The sequence below is a fragment of the Oryzias melastigma genome, linkage group LG12 (genome assembly GCF_002922805.2).
Source record: "Oryzias melastigma strain HK-1 linkage group LG12, ASM292280v2, whole genome shotgun sequence".
Classification (NCBI taxonomy): domain Eukaryota; kingdom Metazoa; phylum Chordata; class Actinopteri; order Beloniformes; family Adrianichthyidae; genus Oryzias; species Oryzias melastigma.
The window spans coordinates 16,500,787-16,520,809 of NC_050523.1; the positions used below are offsets into that span (position 1 = coordinate 16,500,787).

Below are 20,023 nucleotides of genomic sequence, written 5' to 3' on the forward strand. Positions count from 1 at the left end.
CTGTTTTGTTTTTTAAAAAAAAAAAAAAAAGTACCACAGGGATTTACTGAGTGGTGCTTGGCTTTAGTTGATGTTTGGAAAGATGCTTTTATTGGTTTTTCCAACTGGCTCTTTTGTGCAAACACAATTTATGTAGTACAAAGATAAAATAAATGGAAGAACACGCACACACATCTGTATAAATGTTGCTCAAATACAGCTTGAGCTTGTTGTTACCTTAACAGTTTCAGAGAGCAGATAAAGAGCTTCTGTAATACTAAGAAAATACTACTCAGAACATGCTGCTGGAAAGCTCTGCTGATGACGACTTGGGACCTCAAACTGCAGCCTAGGCCACTCATCTTTGTAGTTTTTTTTAAGCCAGGATTCAAACACTTAACTGCCAGTAGAGCTGGAGTTCATCCACCTCTACTGGACTGAGGGGAGATCATCTCAAAATGAAAAAGCCATAAATGGAGTGAATCTGTGGGATGAAGAAAATAATTTCAATCTAAGGATGTATTCAGACTGGACACGTTCGGTCCGCTTAAAGTGAACTAGAGTTCGTTTCCCCCAATAATCTGGAACAAAGTTTCGGTGTAAAAACGCGCATGCGAACTCTGGTCCGGGACAAGGAGCCGCTCTCTGACCCATCTTTCGAGGTGGTCTCGGTTCCTTTCCAATCGGACTGTACTTTGGTTCGTTCTGACATACCTCAGTCTGAATACTAAGCAGTCCGAGGGTAAAATAACTAAACCTAAAGGGCCACTGTAGCCGGCTATTAGTGGACAAATGTGGAACAGTGATGCAATAGCAGCTCATTAAAATGTGCTCAGATGAATGTAGGCTCAACTTTTAACGTGATACACATTGCTTCCCACAGTGTTTTCCTGAAAATGTATATGAAATAAACGATTATCACCATAATTGGTAGCCGTAGCGTCCTTAGTAACCTCCTTGCAGTAGTCTATGCTTCCACCGTATCAAAAATGTCAAACCTGGCCTTCATACAGACGTTCAATTTTGATCAGCGAAGAAAAAAAGTTGAAATAAGTGAACAATCCTGGCAAACTGCAACACCTCCATCTTTCTCTTTTTGTTTTGACCTGCTCCCCATAGCTGCTGGCCAATGACTGAAGAGATCTTACAATGCAAGTAACACATAGAGATAGCGTCGAACAAATGATTATTTAAACGATTATTCCTCCTGCGGCGCGTCCTAGTTTCATATAAGCTTTATTTTTGGCCTCATGACAAGTTGGTGAGACATTGTAGCGTCAAACTATCTGACAAAAGCTGAATAACCTCATAATGAACATTTGAGCTTTTATTTTGACATTCCTCAATGACACAACGAGAGGGGGTCCTGATCAGTCTCTCCCTCATTCTCACTCCAGGTGCAGGAAGAATTCAAACTTAACAGGACAAAATCATAAATGTTCAACAGTCAGACAACAAAACACATTGAGGAAACCCAAACTTAATCCAATTCCAGTCAGACAGGCAAAAGAATGGGTAACCCACAATTCCTTGCGCTGCCAGACCGACAGCAAGCCCAGCGTGTCTGAGACCATCACTACAATATGAATGAATTACAGTTTGTTTCATTGCTTTGATGAAATTAAAGAAATGCAATAAAGAAATACGATTTTTGATGTCATTTTTATTTAGAGGATTTGAAAAAAAAAACACAAAAATGTAACGTGCCCCTTTAAGGTGCTTCCACACTGGCCGCGTCAATAAAGAGCACACTTTCAATGAAGAGTCGATATAAGCGCGTGCACACCTACATTCCTGGCCCCCAAGTCTGGAGCGCGCGTGAGTCTTATAGTCAGACATTTAAAAGGACAGAGTTGTGAAAACAAAAGTCTTCAGAAAGATTTGGGGGATTTTCAACACTTTTACTTTCGGTTCTCCCTGTTGTAGATGCAGATGAGCGCTAATGAACAGTAAAAATACAATAGAAGGAGAATCTCCTCCCCGCCACGCACCGCACGCGGCCGGTGTGTGAGACCTGCACATCGCCGCGCTCAGCAGGTGATATCCACACCGGAGCAGCGCGGTCACGAACGCAGTGACGGGAGGAGGTTCTTCTTCTATTCTTCTTCTACTGTTCATTAGCACTCATCTCATCTTGGAGTCATATTAACCTGACCGGACACAAACCGTAATGATTCATTTCTCCTTCGTGATCACGTTTGGTACTTCTGTGCTTTGAAGCAGACTCCGCCCACAAGCAGCTCCCGCGCTGAATCTTCAATCCGGTTCAAGATTTCCACGCACAGTTACAGCTCTGAGCTGCCGCGACTGTGCGTGGAAATCTTGAACCGGATTGAAGATTCAGCGCGCTCAATGCGTGCCGATTTGTACGTGGAGCTCGTGACCCGACTTCAAAACCCGCGTAGCAACGTGCGCTCACGTGCGCTCCAGACGCACGGGCAGGAATTCTGCTGTGCGCTGACTCAGACGGCGTGGAAGCATCTACACTCATCTCACAACAACTGGAAAACGTAAAGGATGTTTGTGTCATGTTTGTCCTCCTACAGAAATCGTATTAAAACAAAAATATTGTGGCAGCCTGACTGTTAATTTAGAAATAGTTCCTTGTTAGTGGGTGGAGTTAGTGTCCGTTCTTGTGTTGCATTATGGGACTTGAGTGTTTTACCGGCACCATGAGTGAGAGTGGTGTGTGTATGAGTGAGGCTCCTCACAATGTCGGCTGATCTGTGGGTCCGGACTGTTAAACAAATGATGGTCAAAATGTCAACACCAACTGATTTACATGGCCTGCTTGTGCGCTTCTTCCTCCAATCACTTGGGGCTGTACAATATATTGGGCAAAATGTGACCTCTGAATTTGAACCTGCCAGTCATCTGCAAGGTTCTGCTCACACTCAAATTGCTATAATGTATTTCCTTCCAACAGTTTTTTATTATTTTCAAACATTTTTGAAGTAGTGGTAATGAGCCGCAAGGGAGTGCTTAAAGAGCCGCATGCTGCTCCAGAGCCGCAGGTTGCCGACCCCCGCTCTAACCTCTGACACCCCTCTCTGACAACATCTTTATACTCTTTGTGGAGGTTACTGATCACCTCTAATCTCAGTGGATCCTTTGGGATATGCCACTATCCCCGCCCTGTGGTTGGGGTGGCTCATGTTCCTTTGTCTGGGGTCATCCAGGTGTCACTCTTTAGCAATCTTTTGCTCTTTTCTAAAGCCCCTGTCATGCAACTGTAGCTCATAAATGTGATCGCTGTGTTGATCCGTCGTGGTGAAGAGAGCTGAGCCAGAAAGCTAAGCTCTCAATTTACCAGTCTATTTTCAATCCAATACTCACCTATAGTCATGAGCTCTGGGTCAAGACCAAAAGAACAAGGTCACAAATGCAAGCAGCTGAAATTGGGCTGGGCACTCCTTTAGAGACTAGAAAGTTAGAAGCTCAGTTGGTCTGAAGGAACTTCAAGCAGAGCCCTCCACTTTAAGGGGAGCCAGTTGAAGTGGCTTGAGCATTTGGTAGAAATACCTCCTGGATCCCCGAGGTTTTCCAGAGACCCTGTGGAAATTACCAGGACATACGGACAGACATCATCTCTTGGCTGGCCTGGAAATGCCTTAACGTTTCTCCCAGAGGTGCTGGAGGAAGTGGCTGGGAAGAAGAAGGTCTAGGTATTTTTGCTTGGACAACTGCCCCTACAACACCGTCCCAAATTAGCGGAAGAAGAAAATGCACGGACAGATGCATGGATGCTGACACGTGGGATTTCTTCCAAAAAGTGATGACATGCAAGTCAGAAAGGTATGCAGACTCGAGTGTCGGAGACATGGACACTGAATTCCTGGATTTGGAGTCACTTCTTGTCTGTGTGTATAGAGAGGATAGAGTTTGCTTTTTTATGTATGTTGACCTCTTTAATGTTTTCTTCATGATCTTGCAGTACATGCAGTATATGTACACATACACTCAAACCTATAAAGGCTTTTGTTTTAAAATATGTTATAGTAAGTTGTTTATAATCTGTTACTGATGAAATCCATTTAATGCCTAATAATTTATGCTCTTCAAACTGTTTTTTCCTTGCAAAAAGCTTGACAGCAGCTGTGCAGAGACAGCATATTCAAAAGTCAATTAGAAAATCAGGTCAATAACCCTCAGTAATATTTAAACAAAGAACGTTCTAGAGTAGAACATCATTGCAACAGCATCACTCAGATGCTACAGTATACAGTCTTAGCCCCCATTTCACCTCTGATCCGACCCTTCACAATCAGAAGAAGAGACTGTCTAATGGAGAGAAAAGCTGTTTATTCATCTGAAGGAAGCTGGTTGGAATTTGGATGTGGTGGGGTCAAGAATCACTGATGTAATAAAAACACAAGGATAATCCAAAAACCAGGTCAGATTGAAGAAGAAAGATAGCATAATATTATCAAGGAAGTTAGCGTATGGACTGGCGGATCTGGGCTAGCTAAAGCAGCCTTAAAGAGTAAAATGGAAATGCGTCAGGAGTCCCCACCAGTAATCCTGTAAAGAAAACCAGAGACCAGTAACTTTAGGTTGTAGGACGTCAACGGTAGAGATGACCAGAAGAAGGCGACAGAGAGTCAGGGATCTCATAACTATGACACTACTTTTGGAGGTGGTGTCAGATGCAACACCAGGAGATGCAATATCAGCAGGGCACAATGAAAAGACCAGTATGGAATGGCTACAAAAAAGAAATTTGAGGAAGATCTGAACCTCCTCCGTAACTCATATCTATGTGTTTGTCAGCTTTTTTGTTAAATTATTAGAAGCTACTGAGGCTAGATTTTTGGTGGGCTATAGAGACACCTAGCAGTCAAATGCATTTAAAGTTTTTCTACAGTTTGAATTCAGCAAGGCTTAATGACTTGATAATTACCTCATTATGATCCTCAACTAAAATAATAAACAAAGTAATTTAAAAGTCACAGTATAAATCTACGCATTTGACACTTGTGTGAAAGTAAAGTTTAGTTAACGAGGACGAATAAAGTTATAAAGAGTGATGTCAGCTCAGGTTGTTCCAACAATACAACAAAGAAGAACACACCCATCAAGTCCAAGTGTGTGTTGTTGGCAGATTATCTACGTTTATAATTGGCTTTTATGTCTCTACAATCGAAAAAACTAATAATTTTACAGCTTTGTTTGTTTTTAATCTTTGCTTTTTGAAATAGTACTTGACCATGAATGTAGATGCTTTCTGATTTGATTGTTTTAAGCAAATATACAAAGACATTATATTTGTTTATGGCTTTAATTAAAATTTATGTGGAGGTACGTTATTAGTTACATTTCAAGATGTGTTTGGATGTGGAAGTTTTCCCGCTGTTCTTTGTAGCCAAACTTAAGACTTTCTTTTTAGCGTTCTCATTTGTTGACTCTGAAAGCGTTTCATTGAGGTTATTATCTTCAGCTTGTGTAAATTTAATCAGCCTCCAGATCATGATTATTATCTGTAACAATTCTGAAAGCACAGTGGGTCCTGGAACCAGATGGATGAAAAGAGGATTGTTTACTGCCAACCACCATAAATTGTATCAAAGTTTTATTTTTAAAATAGTCTCTCCTAACCCCGACTTGAAGTAGTCATTCCCAACCACAGATCACCTCCTTTAAACATAAATCAACCCATTGTGACCTTTCATTACCTCAGAAGAGGTGCTCACTTATTCTGATTAGCATTTATGAGTGTGTGTTTTTACAAAAATAATTAATTCAAAGCTTTAAAAAAAGTCCTAATCCTCTTGAAGTATTATTTTCTCCCTAATTAATATAATCACTGAAAATTAACTTTCACAGGAGCAGTGTTTGCAAACACTGAATCCCTGTTAACAGGCGTTCAACACAATTTCTTCATTTGGCACAGTAACCAGCAATTAGAGAAATAGTTACCAAAAAAAACCCTGTGTGTTGAGGGTTATATTAGTGTGTCTAAAACATCTATATCTGTAAACTTCCTCCCATCCCCCAGTCAACATTTTACACTCCTTTAGTTCCGGATTTACAGGATTTAAAACTGTATGTTTATTCTCAAAGTGCATTCATTTAACTATTAAGTATTTCAGCTTGTGTTTGTAAAACATTTTGGTTTATTTATTTTTTGTTTTACTTATTTTAAACCCTCAACTAAAATCTTGGAGATGACAGTGTGAGTGTGTAAACTAGTTTTTAGTACTCCAGAGACCCTGACCTCGAACAGGTGACACACTTAATGAATGGGGACCTCAGACAGACTTCTGTTTAAATTTTGGAATATTGAGTGGATAGGGGTGTGGCTACAATAAGGGTTATAACTAAACTGGCATTTTTTAAATATAGAGCTTAGCCAAACTAACACAACCCTTTCCTTTCTAACATTTTAAAAAACATGTTATGTAATTACAGTCATTAGAAATTTTAAAACTTACTTGTTAATTAATAGGGTAATTACAGCTTTGAGAATACCAAATGCAGCTTTTGATGCACAGCCACTAACATTTAACATAAACCCATCTGTTATATTAATAAATACATTAGCAATTAAAAAAAGCAACACTGTGATGATTCAGCAGCAAAACAACCCTGAGACACCATTAATAATGCTATGATTAGAATAAAATGAAAGTACCTGAAATGTTTTAATGTAAATCCTTCTTTACAGATTTATTTATTGATTGCAATCTGTATCTGGAATGTGTAGAGAATTAATGAAAGAGTTCTAACAAGCAGAAATGTAAAATTACTACTGCATTTTATTAGTTTAAGGGCTGATTCACAGAATAAGTATAGTTTTTGAATTAAACATTTAAGCTACGTGTGTAAAGCTACAAACTCACTGGGCATGTGATGCATATTCAAAAACGGGCTAAAAGTGGATTCTTGAATGTGCATATAGCCCAAGATGTTCACACTAGTCAAGCAGGAAGGGGCTTCTTCTTTATTTTCCTTTTCTACTTTGTACTACTGCGTGTCTGCTACCTTCGAAGAAGTTTGGAGTGAAATGTCAAAGACTTTATTCAGGCCAGGCTGACACCGCAATTATTCATTTTCTCCTTCATGATCAGTTTTCAAATGGTTGACACTTCCGTGAATTAAAACGGGCGCCATTCATACATCACAACTAAATCTGGGTCCCTAATTGGTCAAAGTTTAACCTGGTTATACTGGCAACAACCACATTTTTTGTATGTGGAGTTTAAAACATGAGCTTGAACAAGGAAGCTCAAAAAGTGCGTGTACAAATGTTTATGAAGACTTTTCATAGGAAGTAGCCGCTAAAATGTGCTTCGTCAGAGGTAGCGTGAACGTAGCTTAAGACAAAAGTGACTTGCTGATAGTTACGACCATCTCATTAGACTGATACTAGAAAAGATTGTCAGATCAACAGCCGGAGACTTCCTTTTTTTATCAGATTTCAGACTATCGTGGTCAACTCACCAAGTTCAGCCGTTCCTCAGGAGTACAAAGGACAAACGTTACTCACTAAAGGTTTGGCTAAAGCTTTCAAATTATCTTCCATTGTTGCACAACATTCATTTTTCCAAAGAAATCCTTCAGCTCCTGCACCAACTGAGATATAAGAAAAATAATACAGCAAACTTGCCTACTTTCTATAGTTATTAAACTTTAAATTCAGAGGACATAGTATACAATATTTGCCATATCAAAGAGAAGTAATACACTCATGTGTGTCTAACTGTTCACAACTACTCTGGAAAAGCTAGTGTTTATGGAAGCAGCAATATGAGCTTTTTTAAACATTTTTTTCTCAAGTTTTAACATTTTACTCATATCAACCCACACCAACTTTCTAATGAACGCTGTGCAAGAGTAATTACTCACATTAAAGAAATTCCTTCTCGGTCCAGCTTGAGCAGAACTTGACAAAGTACCCAGACTTTGTAAAACTGGAACAAAAATATCCATTTAACAATAGGTACTTTGTCCTAATTTCAGGTCCGTCTCAGAGAGCTGAGGTTCTCCCTGCTGCACTGCAGTAACCCCTCAGTGAGACGGGGGAAAGAAGGCCTTTCCTCGGTCAGGCGTTTGAGGCTCTGTGTCTGATGTTTTTGCTGCTTTTGTAGTCCTGCTTTGAAACCTGTGATGTTCCTCAGACACTTCCTATAAAAAAGAACAAAAGTGCTAGAAAATAAATGAATCAAACTGCTTCTGCAAGGCATCCGAGAGGCTTTATTATAGGGCCAACTGTGAAATGCCTGTTAGTGAAAGTGTTAAAGACCCACTCCGATGAAAATAGGGTTTTTGGTGTTTTTAACATTTAACTTTTTTTTTTTTTTTTGATGATGATGATGCTGGACATATAAAAAATGCTTAAAACAGCTTTTCAAAGTATTTCTTTATTCAAATCATTATGAATGAGGACCAGACTAGCTAAATATCGTTGGAAAAAGATTGTGTTCGTTACATAGAAACATCCACTTCATGCATCGACTTGAAAGCAAAGAGATCCTTTAATGTCTTCTTTTTCCTCGTCTGAGCTGTATCTGGCTCAAGACTGAACGACTGGATAGCTCCGATATCGCTCGCCATTTTTGTGGCACCAGTAATGTCAGGTTGAGGTTGTGAGGGGCTGTAAGTTAGCGGGAGAGCGCGTAAGCAGATGGATGACGGGAAAAGAAGCAGACTTACTCCGGACCAACAGTCCCGCCCAGAATTCAGAGGCGAATTTCAAATAAACGTCTGCAGTTCTGCAGAAACTAGAAAACACTAGTTTTTTTTTTTTTTCAATTTCAGCTAAGAAGAATGCACAATCACAATTACAAGACACTTTTAAGACGCTTTTACAATAGATGGAAAGATGATCGGAGTGGGACTTCAAAGAATAAAGTCTTCTGAATAAAGAGCTTTGGCTTAGTTAAATTTATAATTGATGGCTGAGGTGCACATAGATGATAAACTATGTAGGTTTTTACTAGGGATGTCCCGATCCGATCACGAGATCGGAAATCGGGACCGATCACGTGATTGGGGACTCGATCGGAATCGGACTCCTTTGTCCGATCAGGATCGGATATTTCATTTATTCTCCTTATGATCAGAGCTATTTTTACTTGTTTATTAAAGCTACTTCACAGAAGTGTTTTATTTAAGTTTTTAATGATAAAAGAAGGTTAATGAAATATAAATAACAGACAACACTAATCTGTTTCTTCAATTTATTCATGTTTTAAATTTTTTATAAAAGTATTGGATCGGGACTCGGTATCGGCAGATACACAAAATCAAATTACTCTGAATCGGATCGGGCCTAAAAAAAACCTTATTGGGACATCCCTAGTTTTTACATCCCAGTTGACCTGAAGACGTCTTGTTTGCTCAACACCACCTCCAGAATGCACAGATTTTATATGCAAAGCAAAACTTTGGTAAAAAGTTTGATTTTTTTATTATGTTATGCTGCACAACACTGGTTACCAGCTGTCCAGAGCTGCACCAAGATGATCCTGTTTTGCACAGAGCATCTTTTATTTTGAAAATAAGTGATTTGAGCTTCTGTCAAACTCCAAAAAAAAGATCACAGTTTGATAGATGCTAGGTTCTTCTTATATTTTTGCTTTTGTTCGTGCCAAAAAAAGTCATATTTCATATTTATTATCAAAAAACAGAAGGTCATGAATGCAAATCCATTGTTTTAAAGGCTAAAGTAAGACTTCTTTATAAAATGTAAAGTAAGATTACTTTATAAAGTAAGACTACTTTAGCCTCCTAGTAGTTGATCAGTACAAATTTTACTGATAAATGTTGCTGACCCCTGGTCTAGGCAAACATTATACATTTTTCACTCTTTGGATGAAGGGATAGGCAAACTTTCATACTCGTGGGCTAAAGGGTTCCAAAATTTGACAAAAGGAGCTGACCAGGAGCAGATTTGTGTTTTGGTAATTTACCTTTTAAAAGAACGAAATGGCACAGGATCAGAACAAAAAACATCCCTTAATCTAGAATTACTTTAAAACACTACACTTTAGAGTTTTTATCATTGCGCTTTTTAGTGCCATTTTCACCAATGGTTTGATGTCCCTAAGGAAAAAAACTAAAACTCAAGGAAATGCTACGTTCATGTGGTGTTGGAATATTTGGAAAACTGACAGCCTGACTTTTAAATCACTCTTCATGAATGTAGAAGAACTTTCTGCCCCTGAACAAAGGTGAATTTATTTTTAGTGCACCATCTATAGGGAGACACCTACACGAAAAATCAAACTTTACTAAGGGTAGTCAAAATAATTTATTTCACTTTGGCGGACCGGATTAAATAGTTTAACGGGCCGCATATGGCCCCCGGGCCGTAGTTTGCCCACCTCTGAACTAGAAGAATCTTTAACATTTTCCTCCTACAGAATTCGTGCCACCTGTCAGCTGTCGCCAAGTTCAAATGAACTGAGACGTTGTTGAAGGATTTATTAGAAACAAAACTGAAGAATTATACTTGTTCAAATTTCTGCACGAAATCCCAACAGCCGTCATGAAATCCCAGTCTTTGACCTGATCGCTTTTGCAAATAGCTCATTATGTAAAGTGAACTAACAGGCGCAACTTCATCTTTGGGATAATGACCATTTTCCACTCATTACCTGTGCAGTTTTAGGAACAAAAGCCACTTTTCGAGTGTTTTTCTTGTGAACTCTCATTTTTGGGTCATTTTCTTTCCCTCACCTGATATGAATCTTGCAAAAATATGATGTGGAGTTTCAATACAACATATTCCACTACTTTGGAGCAATAGAAGAACTTTCCACCTACTGTGAGTCTTAATAACAATGTGTTCTTTTCAGCGTTCTCTTCCTATAAATCACCTCATTTCAGAATCCAATACCAACCTTTTGTGTTTTTTTTTCTCTACAAAGGCTCATCCTATTTCTTCAATGGGAAGGAGTACTGGCAAGTGCCGGGGAGCGACATGGAGGTGGAGGCGGGGTACCCTCGCCTCATTGCGAAGGACTGGCTGTTCTGCACGGAGATGCAGTCGGACTCTCCGGACACGGAGGCCAAAAGCACAGAGACGAGAGTCAACGTGCACCGCCACCCCGACCACGCAGAGAATGGATTCGAGGTGTGCTCCTGCACCTCCGACACCGCCTCGCCTTTAGGTGTCCACCCACCCCCGTGCCCCATGTGGCTACTACCCCCGTTCTGGACGCTCTCCTTGGCTCTCCGCTCTGAGCTGCTTTGATACTAAAGCATGGGACTACGTTTTACTGCTGGGTTTTAACAGAGACTTTTCGGTGACCCAGCCAAATCAAACAGGAAGGAGTTCTTCATATATTATTGATTTTTTTCTTTTGTTATTTATTTCACGCAGTAATTTCAAGCGCCTGCAGTGTAGGTCTTACATTCTGTAACCATTAGCAGGCATTTATCCACTGACAGCAGTGCTGGGCTGTGCAAATGAAGCTTCACAAAACCACCACTGATGTATACATTACTTTACCAATGGCCTCCATTGGCTTGAGGGCTGACTGAATGGGAATGTTCAGACAAACTGAGAACAGAAACATTTGGACACTGACGTCATTCTTACTATCGTAATCTGGGTCTTATATGTATTCATGTTGGATGAGGGAATTTTCACTGAAACATTTGATTTATTGGATCTTTTTTAAACAAATAATGTACAAATTATTATTTTAAATATTATTTAGCCAGTAATGACCAAAGATTGAGGACTTTTGGAAGACTTGAACTGTATCTGTCTTCACGTTAGTCCTTCTGATGTTACAAATAAAAAAACAGCTTGACTGGTTTGAGATCAAATAACCAACCATCTGTCAGACTGGAGCCAACATGGTTGCAGTTCCTCAAATCACCACCAGAGGCTGCTTTTTCCTATTGACTCCAATGTTAAAAGTCCACTTTTACACCAAACAATTAATTTATTGACAGCCAGGTTTTATGAATATTTTTGTTACATCATGATGTGAATTGTTTCTTTAAATCAACTGATTTGATTTTATTAGTGCTTAAATTTGACTTAGAGATGTGCACACATTCTCAGGCCCACCTCGTCTTATATGGATGTATGTTTCGGGCCCCCTCCCCTGTTGGCTGTTCCCATTAAATCCCGGGTCCCCAACACTCTGGACGCGTTACCAGATGCGGAACCAGAACCGGGTTAGGGTACCAGTCCGCGCCACGGGGGTTGGGGACCCCTGATTAGCAACTGTGGGACTCTCAAGCGGCCCTCGGACCGGTACCGGTTCACGCCCCGAAGTTTGGGGACCCATGGTTTAATGGGAACAGCCAGCACGTCCAAAAATGGCGAATTGGGGACACTCAAAATGTCAAAAAGTAATCCGGAGGGGGTCCAAACCATTCATCCACGTGAGTTGGAAGTGAGAATGCGCTAGATTGGCAGGTGGAAGAACTAAACAAAACTCTCCTTTGACTTTGTTCTACTCATTTTTGGAACATTGTTAAGGTGGGTGGAGTAAGCTAAAGTTCATGCACTTCCTGACGCACTATAGGCTTCATTTTTTGGCATTCAGAGTCTAAGGGGTGACCTCAGAGATTACTTGTTGAGAGTTTATAAATCTATGGATTAATAGTCCACGTAGTGTGATGGACTGACAGGATGTACCTCTTTTGCCTAAAAGTGGCTTGGATAGGCTCCAGCAACCCCAATAGAGACTAATTAGTACATTGATACATTTAACACAAGCCTGTGGTTCAAACTACAAGTGGAATTTGTTCAGTTTAGCAAGAAAAACGGGTTTCACATTGCACTTCTGAGGGTGGACCAAACAACCAGGACACGGTCCAACAGTAACAAAAGTATTTTAAAAAAAAAACATTACTGGAAGTTCTAACAACTTTCACTTCTCATTTGTCTCACCTAAATTTCAAATTTTGAAACATACACAAGGTTTTGGTTGGATTACCTCAGATCCAAAGATGGAGATCAGCTTACATCCTCATTGAACATGAACACTAGGCTGCTTTTAAAGCCCTGCATTGTGAGTGTCTAAATGTTTCTGGATCTGCATGTTCACATGGAACTCACTAGGATTTTCTTTTTTAAGTTTGCAGAATAAATGAATGGCAGCTTGGGGAAACTAAAAAAAAAAAGCATTTATGCAAGCCAAAACACCAACATACGTTTTTGAAATATGGCTTCTTGTTGAGGGGAACATCCTTATTTTAATTCACAAACAAAGAAGCGAAGCTACCCTCTTCATTTTTTTAGTAGTTTAACTGTTTTATTTTCAGTCTTCTTATACAGCTCGAGGCAACAAGGTGAAAAGCAATTTTCCCCAAAGTGTCAAAACTAGAACTTAAAATAGAGACTGACAAGCAAAACTTCCCTTTAGCCTCCAAACTGTCTGTTGTCTACCAGGCTGACGCCTTCTCCCAGCTTTAGACAGACTGTACTTGGTATAAATCATGACCAAGGTCACAGTTTAGGTCCACGGGTCCTGAAGGAAGAGACAGGACGGTAACTGAGCCGCATTTAGACGTGGAAGCGCGGCGATAAATGACATCCTCGGTTATCAAAGTTTGACAATTGAATGACACCCTGGCAGCTATCAGTGCAGACAGGTGAAAGCGCCCCGAGATGTCGAGCAGACAGATAGTTAGCTTTACGGATAAGTGGCACCGTGGGATTCGGACAGGAGGGATGAATGGCGTGCTGCGTGTCGGTGGTCGACTGAGTGGCATTTAGTCCCAAAAAAGAGGAAGACAAGCGACGGCCAACGGGAAAATGTCACTTTGAGACGTGAGACTTTAAGACTCCCAACTCTGCTTGAAGCCATTATCTTTGCTTAAATTCTTTACCTGCATGAGGTTACCATCAAGGGCGGATCTGAATTTAAGAGTAGAACTCTTTATCTAAAGATAAAACGAAGCTCTTAATCAAAATTCTGCCCCCGGAAAGTTCCTGCTTGTGTGCAAACACTTGGCTTTGCGTCCAGACTGTTTAGTTTGAGATAGACTTTTCTCCACTCTAAACTTGCTGCTCTTGAATAATCTCCAGGATGTCCCCTACAGCCACTTCTACTTTATCTGAGTCCAGATGATCTTTTACTAGAACGAATCCCCTAATCTTAGAAGGAACTCTCCTATACGCTTTGTGAAAAGGGTAATATCTCCGGCTAACCCCTTCATTACAGAATGTGTTCGACCTGAGACGGATTTAAATGGATCATTTGACAGTATAGCATTTGTAATTTTTTAAGTAATTTTTTAAGTGTTAGCACGATCAATGTAATTCCAGCAGATTCTGAAGGAGAAAAGCGGCGTCACGCCGCTTTTCTCCTTCAGAATCTGCTGGAATTACATCGATCCTGCTAACGGTTGAAAAGTTACGGTATGTTAAAGGTTACAAATGTAATAAGAAATCATTTCATTTTTGCATTTCTCTTATTAAATCTCTGTCAATCGCTCTGTTAGAATTCATTAATAGCAAATGCGCTAAACCCATTATCTGGCCCGGCTAGCATGCCTAGCTCAGGCGCCGGACAAGAGACATCTTCCAATTTACTGCAGTCAAATTAACCGTCACTGGATTTTTTTTATTTGAGTTTCATACAATATTTACGGATGCAGGGCTGCGAACACTGGAAAATCTCAGCACGACTCCGCATAGTCATAGCAACGTCAATAATAAACATTTGATAGTTAGCTTAAAGGTCCACGAAGCTTTTCACTTCCTCGTCCGAGCTGACGCAGCTCAAAGCGATACGGCTGGACATAACCGATATTACTTGACGTTTTTATGTAGCAGTGGTGAAGATTTACACTAGCGAGACACAAGGCTATGTTAATCAGCTGCTCAGCTCCAAAAGCCACGCCCCCTCAAAGGAGATTTTGGAAACAGAGGCTTCAGTTAACATGAAAAATGGCTTTTTAAGACATTCAGGTTTTGGGGTTTTGGTTAAAAACGTCATAATCATAATTAAAACACTACTGGGAAAATTTTTTTTAATAAAAAAAAAAAATTGTCATGGAGGATTTTAAAAAAACAATAACTTGCCAAAGAAAAGGGCTGGAAACTTGCTTGTTTTTTCCCAACATCCTTATATCGAACCATCTGGTGGGCCGGATGCGGCCCGCGGGCCGAATGTTTGACACCAGTTTTAATGTTAAGTCAATGTACAGATGTGATGAGAGGTCCTGTTGCGCGATTTGAGCATTGGGCGCGGCGCGTTGTCCTGGCACCATTCTTTGACACAGAAGATGCTTCAACCAATCAGGAACGTGCTGATGACATGATCCAAATCCAACATGGAGGAGAATCTGATCCTCCTCAACTTTGTAATATTTTTCTTTCTTCCCATGAAGACCGGTGATAAAAAGGTCTTCTGATTCTATTCTTATTTGTATTCTTCCTTCCTCAGACTATTAGTGGACAGTAAGTCATTAAACTGGGTCACAGGGAGACGAAGGGACCCCTAAAAGTGAGGGGCTTCTGGTCACACACAAGACAGAGTCAGATAAATCTGTAGCCGGAAGCGGAAATCGTAACTTTCGCCGGTTGCGTAAGCGGAAAATTCCTAAAATTTAGAAAACCCTTTCAAAATGATATTTTAAAACCTTTTCAGAAATATCAGCTTTTACGCCTTTGAATGAGAATAAACTGTAACAGTGTTTTTCTCAGTGAATCAGCTGATCAGAGCCGCTAAAATGCAGGTTTTTTTCTCTGTGAAAAAGGTTGAAAGCTTAGAACGATATTTTTGTTGTTGGTGGCTCCGGCAGGGGGAGGGACTTCTGGCTATTGTTTTACTGGTGCCGTATTTTTTCTCTTTAGCCAGATTCTCTTGCTAAAACCGGACTGTACTGGGAGAGACTCTGGAGACGAGTTTTAGACACGTTGATGAACCATGCGTTGTAAATGAGATATTCGGTCAATGCTCCCATATAGCGATCAGGCTAAAAACTTTAGCTCCTCCCACACGAGTCAAGTTTATGAACACATTTTCAAAGGAAGGGCGCTAAACTGGAATTTGGTGTGAACGCGGCTCAATCGTACAACAGTCAGATTAACTCCTAATTTTCCTGCAGCTGTTACCCCATTTCTATCAAGTATGAACAGCAAAAAGAAGGGAAGAATGCCAACTTCAGAAGTTTCATTTCCATCAGTGCAGGAGGCGAGCTGCGCCGTCACGCTCTTCTCTGGCTTGTCTGAGATTTGGTGAGCTTGTTCCAAAGCAGACAGGGAGGAAAACTTACGAAAACAATCAGACTGAAACCAAAAGACAATGTTGAGTCTGGCTGCAGCGTGTCGAAGGGACCCTCTGAATGTAAAGACAGAGTTTTGAGGAAGAACAGAGCCGGACCCGATTCTGAAAAAGAGCGTCATAGTATTTTAGTTTGAATCTCATTTATCTACAAATAACGTACTGATCTGAGCTGATGCATTCCCTCACATGACCCGATGTAGTATTGGTTTCTTGTATTTTTATATATAAATATAGATATATTGTGAGTTTTTATTGCTTTTGATGACAGTAGTTGAAGCCCCTCTGGAAGGTGTCGATTGCAGAACTCAGGAGGCAACCATCAGATTTCTAACTGTTGCTCACATATTTACTTACCAGTTGAAATATAAACGCAGATTTGTTTGAGTCCAGATGTTCCATGGTTTCTGTGAACCACGAGGACGGTGTATATTTCAAGCTGTGTTTTCTAATGTAAAATATTTTTGTAGAAAATAAAGAATCTGAATGAGATATGGTGGGAGATGTGGGTGGTCATTTCTCTGTTTGTGGTTTGTGTCCTGATTTCTCTTAAAACATCCTCAAATTTTGAACTTTTATTTTGTAAAAAACACTTTTTTTATTTAATTTTTGTCTTAATCTCCAATTATACTAAAATATTCTTCAATGTTTTTGCTTCTTTAAATGGAGTCCTGAATTGTTGGAAATTAGCGATACACGCCATGAAGGGGTTAAATTGGGATTTCCAGAAACAATGAAAAAAAAATTGTTTTTTCTACAAAGTAGTCATATTTTAAAGTTGCTCCCTTTGGAAATCTACATAAAAATAACAATTAAAAATATATATTTTTCAAAACCAATATGCTTAGATTATATAGTTCTTTCATCTTAATAAAAACTAAACAAAATGACTAAAAAATGTACATAAAATAGATTTTTAAAACTTATTTTGGGAACACATACACATCATTGCGTCAAACCATCATTGTGGTGAGTTGAAAATTTTATTTTTTTACATTGATCTGGATCCAAAAACAATTTTGAATCATTTTATGAATTTAAATAATCAATAATGGAAAAATTTGTAAGATTTGAAGTATAAGTAACAAGCGGAACTAAACGAGAAGCGTTTTTCACTCTGACATCTTTGAAGAGCACACAAACATGGCTAACCTTACAGATTTTGTCATCCAACCAACACCGACTTCGCTTAACGCGACCATTTTGAAGCTTTCCGGCCTTCCTGAGGGTCAATTGGATAAAAATCCTTCATTTAGCCCTCCAAATAAAGAGTTATGGAAAAATAATGTCTCATAATTCAGACGTCACTTTTGCTCGATGACATCACCAATGGTCACCTTCCGCTAGCTTTAGCGCAGAGCTTCCAGCACTCAAATACGGTTTTATAACTTTAAAAAGATCATTAAACAGAAACTCATTACTTACATTTAAGTGTAAACTTCTTTGCTTCTGAGTGTACCCGCATGAAGAAAAGCGTTACTCCTGCGTGGCCTGGCGCTACACGGTTTACCCTCGATGGAGGGCTTTTTATCCCTCCGTTTGAAGGGTGGGATCTTAAAAAACATATTTTGGACACCATTCAAATGCTCCTTCAAATAGAAGGGTTGAGACTAACGCACCAATGTACCGGTTATTGATGATGTCATCGAGTGGTAATGACATCCAAAACTGAAGACACTATTTTTCCATATCACTCCGCTTGGAGGGATAAATGTAGAGGTAGGAAGAAGCCGTAACGTAGGTGAAGAATTCGGATTTGGTCTTAGGGTGAATTAGGGCAAATTTGAAATTGAGAAAAAATAGTGCCATCTAGTGGGCAGAAATTGAACTCCATGAGAGGATTTAGGTTTGCAGTTGTTACTGCTCCAACAAATGATCGACCAGAAATTGAATTTCCCTTTGATAATTATTTAGACATTTATGTTGTCATGACTTTAATCCATTTTTACGACATTCTTTTTATGAAACTCAGATGATAATTTATAAAACTAATAAAATCCTCAGAAATAAATGAACATTTAGCTCAAAATGGGCACCAGGAACCTAAAAGATTCTTTTTTTTTCATTAATGTTAATTTGAAGGAAAGCACATCTCAAGTACTTTACAACCTTTTTTGGTTTTATGAGTACATTTAATGTCTGGACACTCTGTCTGTAGGAACGGTTGGCAACTTCATATTATAGGCTCAATCAACTAATTCATTTAAATTATGTGTGTTACTGTCCGACTATAAAAGTCAGATCAATTTTTTTTGATAATTATGATTTTTTTATTATTCCTTTTTATCCATCTTGTCCCACCTTGAAGAGAAATTTTCCCGCCTTCCTCCGAAACGCTTGATTAACTCTTGTGGTCACCAGGACAGCATTTGGTCCTCTCCAGTGAGTCCAGGAGGTTCGATCTCTCCCGTGTGTCCAGAGGCTACAAGGGAACTTGGAACCACGCTTTCTGAATGGTTTGTATTTGCTGCAGATTTTTGACAAAATGAGCTTTATATTTTGTGTATTTTTACATCGTTTTTTATCTAATATGTTTAACAAAACTTAACCCTTATTTTGTGGAGATTTAAGGTCAAACTCTGATCATTTTTTGATCTATTGTAAAGCAACCCCATAAACAGGAGACACACTTTCTGAAACTTCATGTATCTCTGAAATGAGCAAATGGTTCAATCATTTTTAGAACTTTTATTGGGAGCATGGCTCCGTCCTGGGACCCCTTTGTTTTTCATTTGGACGCAGGCTCTGATTCACATTATGACGACACACATTCATTCCCTATAGTCTTTGTGTAACATTAAAGGCTGAAGCTGCATACACAGCGGGCATGTGTTGAACGTTCTAGAATGCGCTGAACGCAGGTTCTTGAACGCACCTTTAGCAAATGGTGTTCACAATGGATACTAGCACATGTGCCTACGGTTGGATAAGGGCTTGGTGGGAAAAATTGAAGGGGTGCAAATCTGGCAAATCTTGCTCCAATCTTTTTCTTTCACAGCTCTATTCCAATTTATGAACGACTTGGTGTCATATAATTATAACCGCACAAAAACTGCAGCTCTTAATTTCTCATTAGCGATCAGTTTTCAAGCGGTTCCATTAATTAAGAAGGACTCCATCCATACGTCACCACCAAATCCAAGCCTCTGATTAGCTGGATATTTTTAACGTAGAGCCCCAAAGCTTGCATTGGGACGTGTGAACATGAGGAATTTGAATGCGAAAGCCTAAAGTAGGGATACATTTGCGTCTTGGAAATGGCCGTTTGAATAGCGGTGTGTTTTGCTCAAAGAGCCTAAAAACGAGCGTAAGGATGAGTAAACTTAAGTGCTCGCTTGAACTCACGTTTCTGGGGCCGGTGTGGACAAAGAGAAATTTTAGAACAAATTTAAATAGTTCTGCGCATGCTAAAATGATCTCTTCTGATAGGACGTGTGGGAGATCTGATTTGTTGTAATCGGATTAAGTTCTTCAGGTCTACAGTTCATGTCTAATACAATCTTTGATCCGATTAAAGACATTTTGCACATATACACGTGACTAATCTCCTACAATACAACAAATATACGACTTTCTGGCTCTCTTGAAGCATCTCTTTATGTCTTCAGCATACTATTTCTGTCCTCTGCCTGTGTTAAAAAGCCCATCTGTGCTGCAAACTTTGTTTCTCTTTTTCATTTCTCAGCAGCTGTCATTCTTTTACCCCGAGCGGCCCTCCATTCCCTCAAGCTCCCAATCATCCCCGCAGCATGATGCTGTCATCTCGGCGTGACAGCAGAGGTGGTGTTAATGAGGTGGAGCTCCGGTCTCCTCCACACGCCCTGCTGGAATCTCCGGCCAGAGAG

At 39.7% G+C, this 20,023-nt stretch overlaps 1 protein-coding gene across 1 annotated transcript in view; it reads left to right on the top strand.

The window, feature by feature from the left end:
• LOC112136147 (matrix metalloproteinase-17) overlaps window positions 1-14,207 on the top strand; it is a 133,594-nt gene extending 119,387 nt beyond the window's left edge. The window contains exon 10 of the mRNA XM_024257741.2: window positions 10,851-14,207. Coding sequence (XP_024113509.1) covers window positions 10,851-11,176 — 326 coding nt within the window. The 3' untranslated portion in view covers window positions 11,177-14,207. The remainder of the gene's footprint in view (window positions 1-10,850) is intronic.
• The last annotated feature ends 5,816 nt before the right edge of the window (window positions 14,208-20,023 follow it).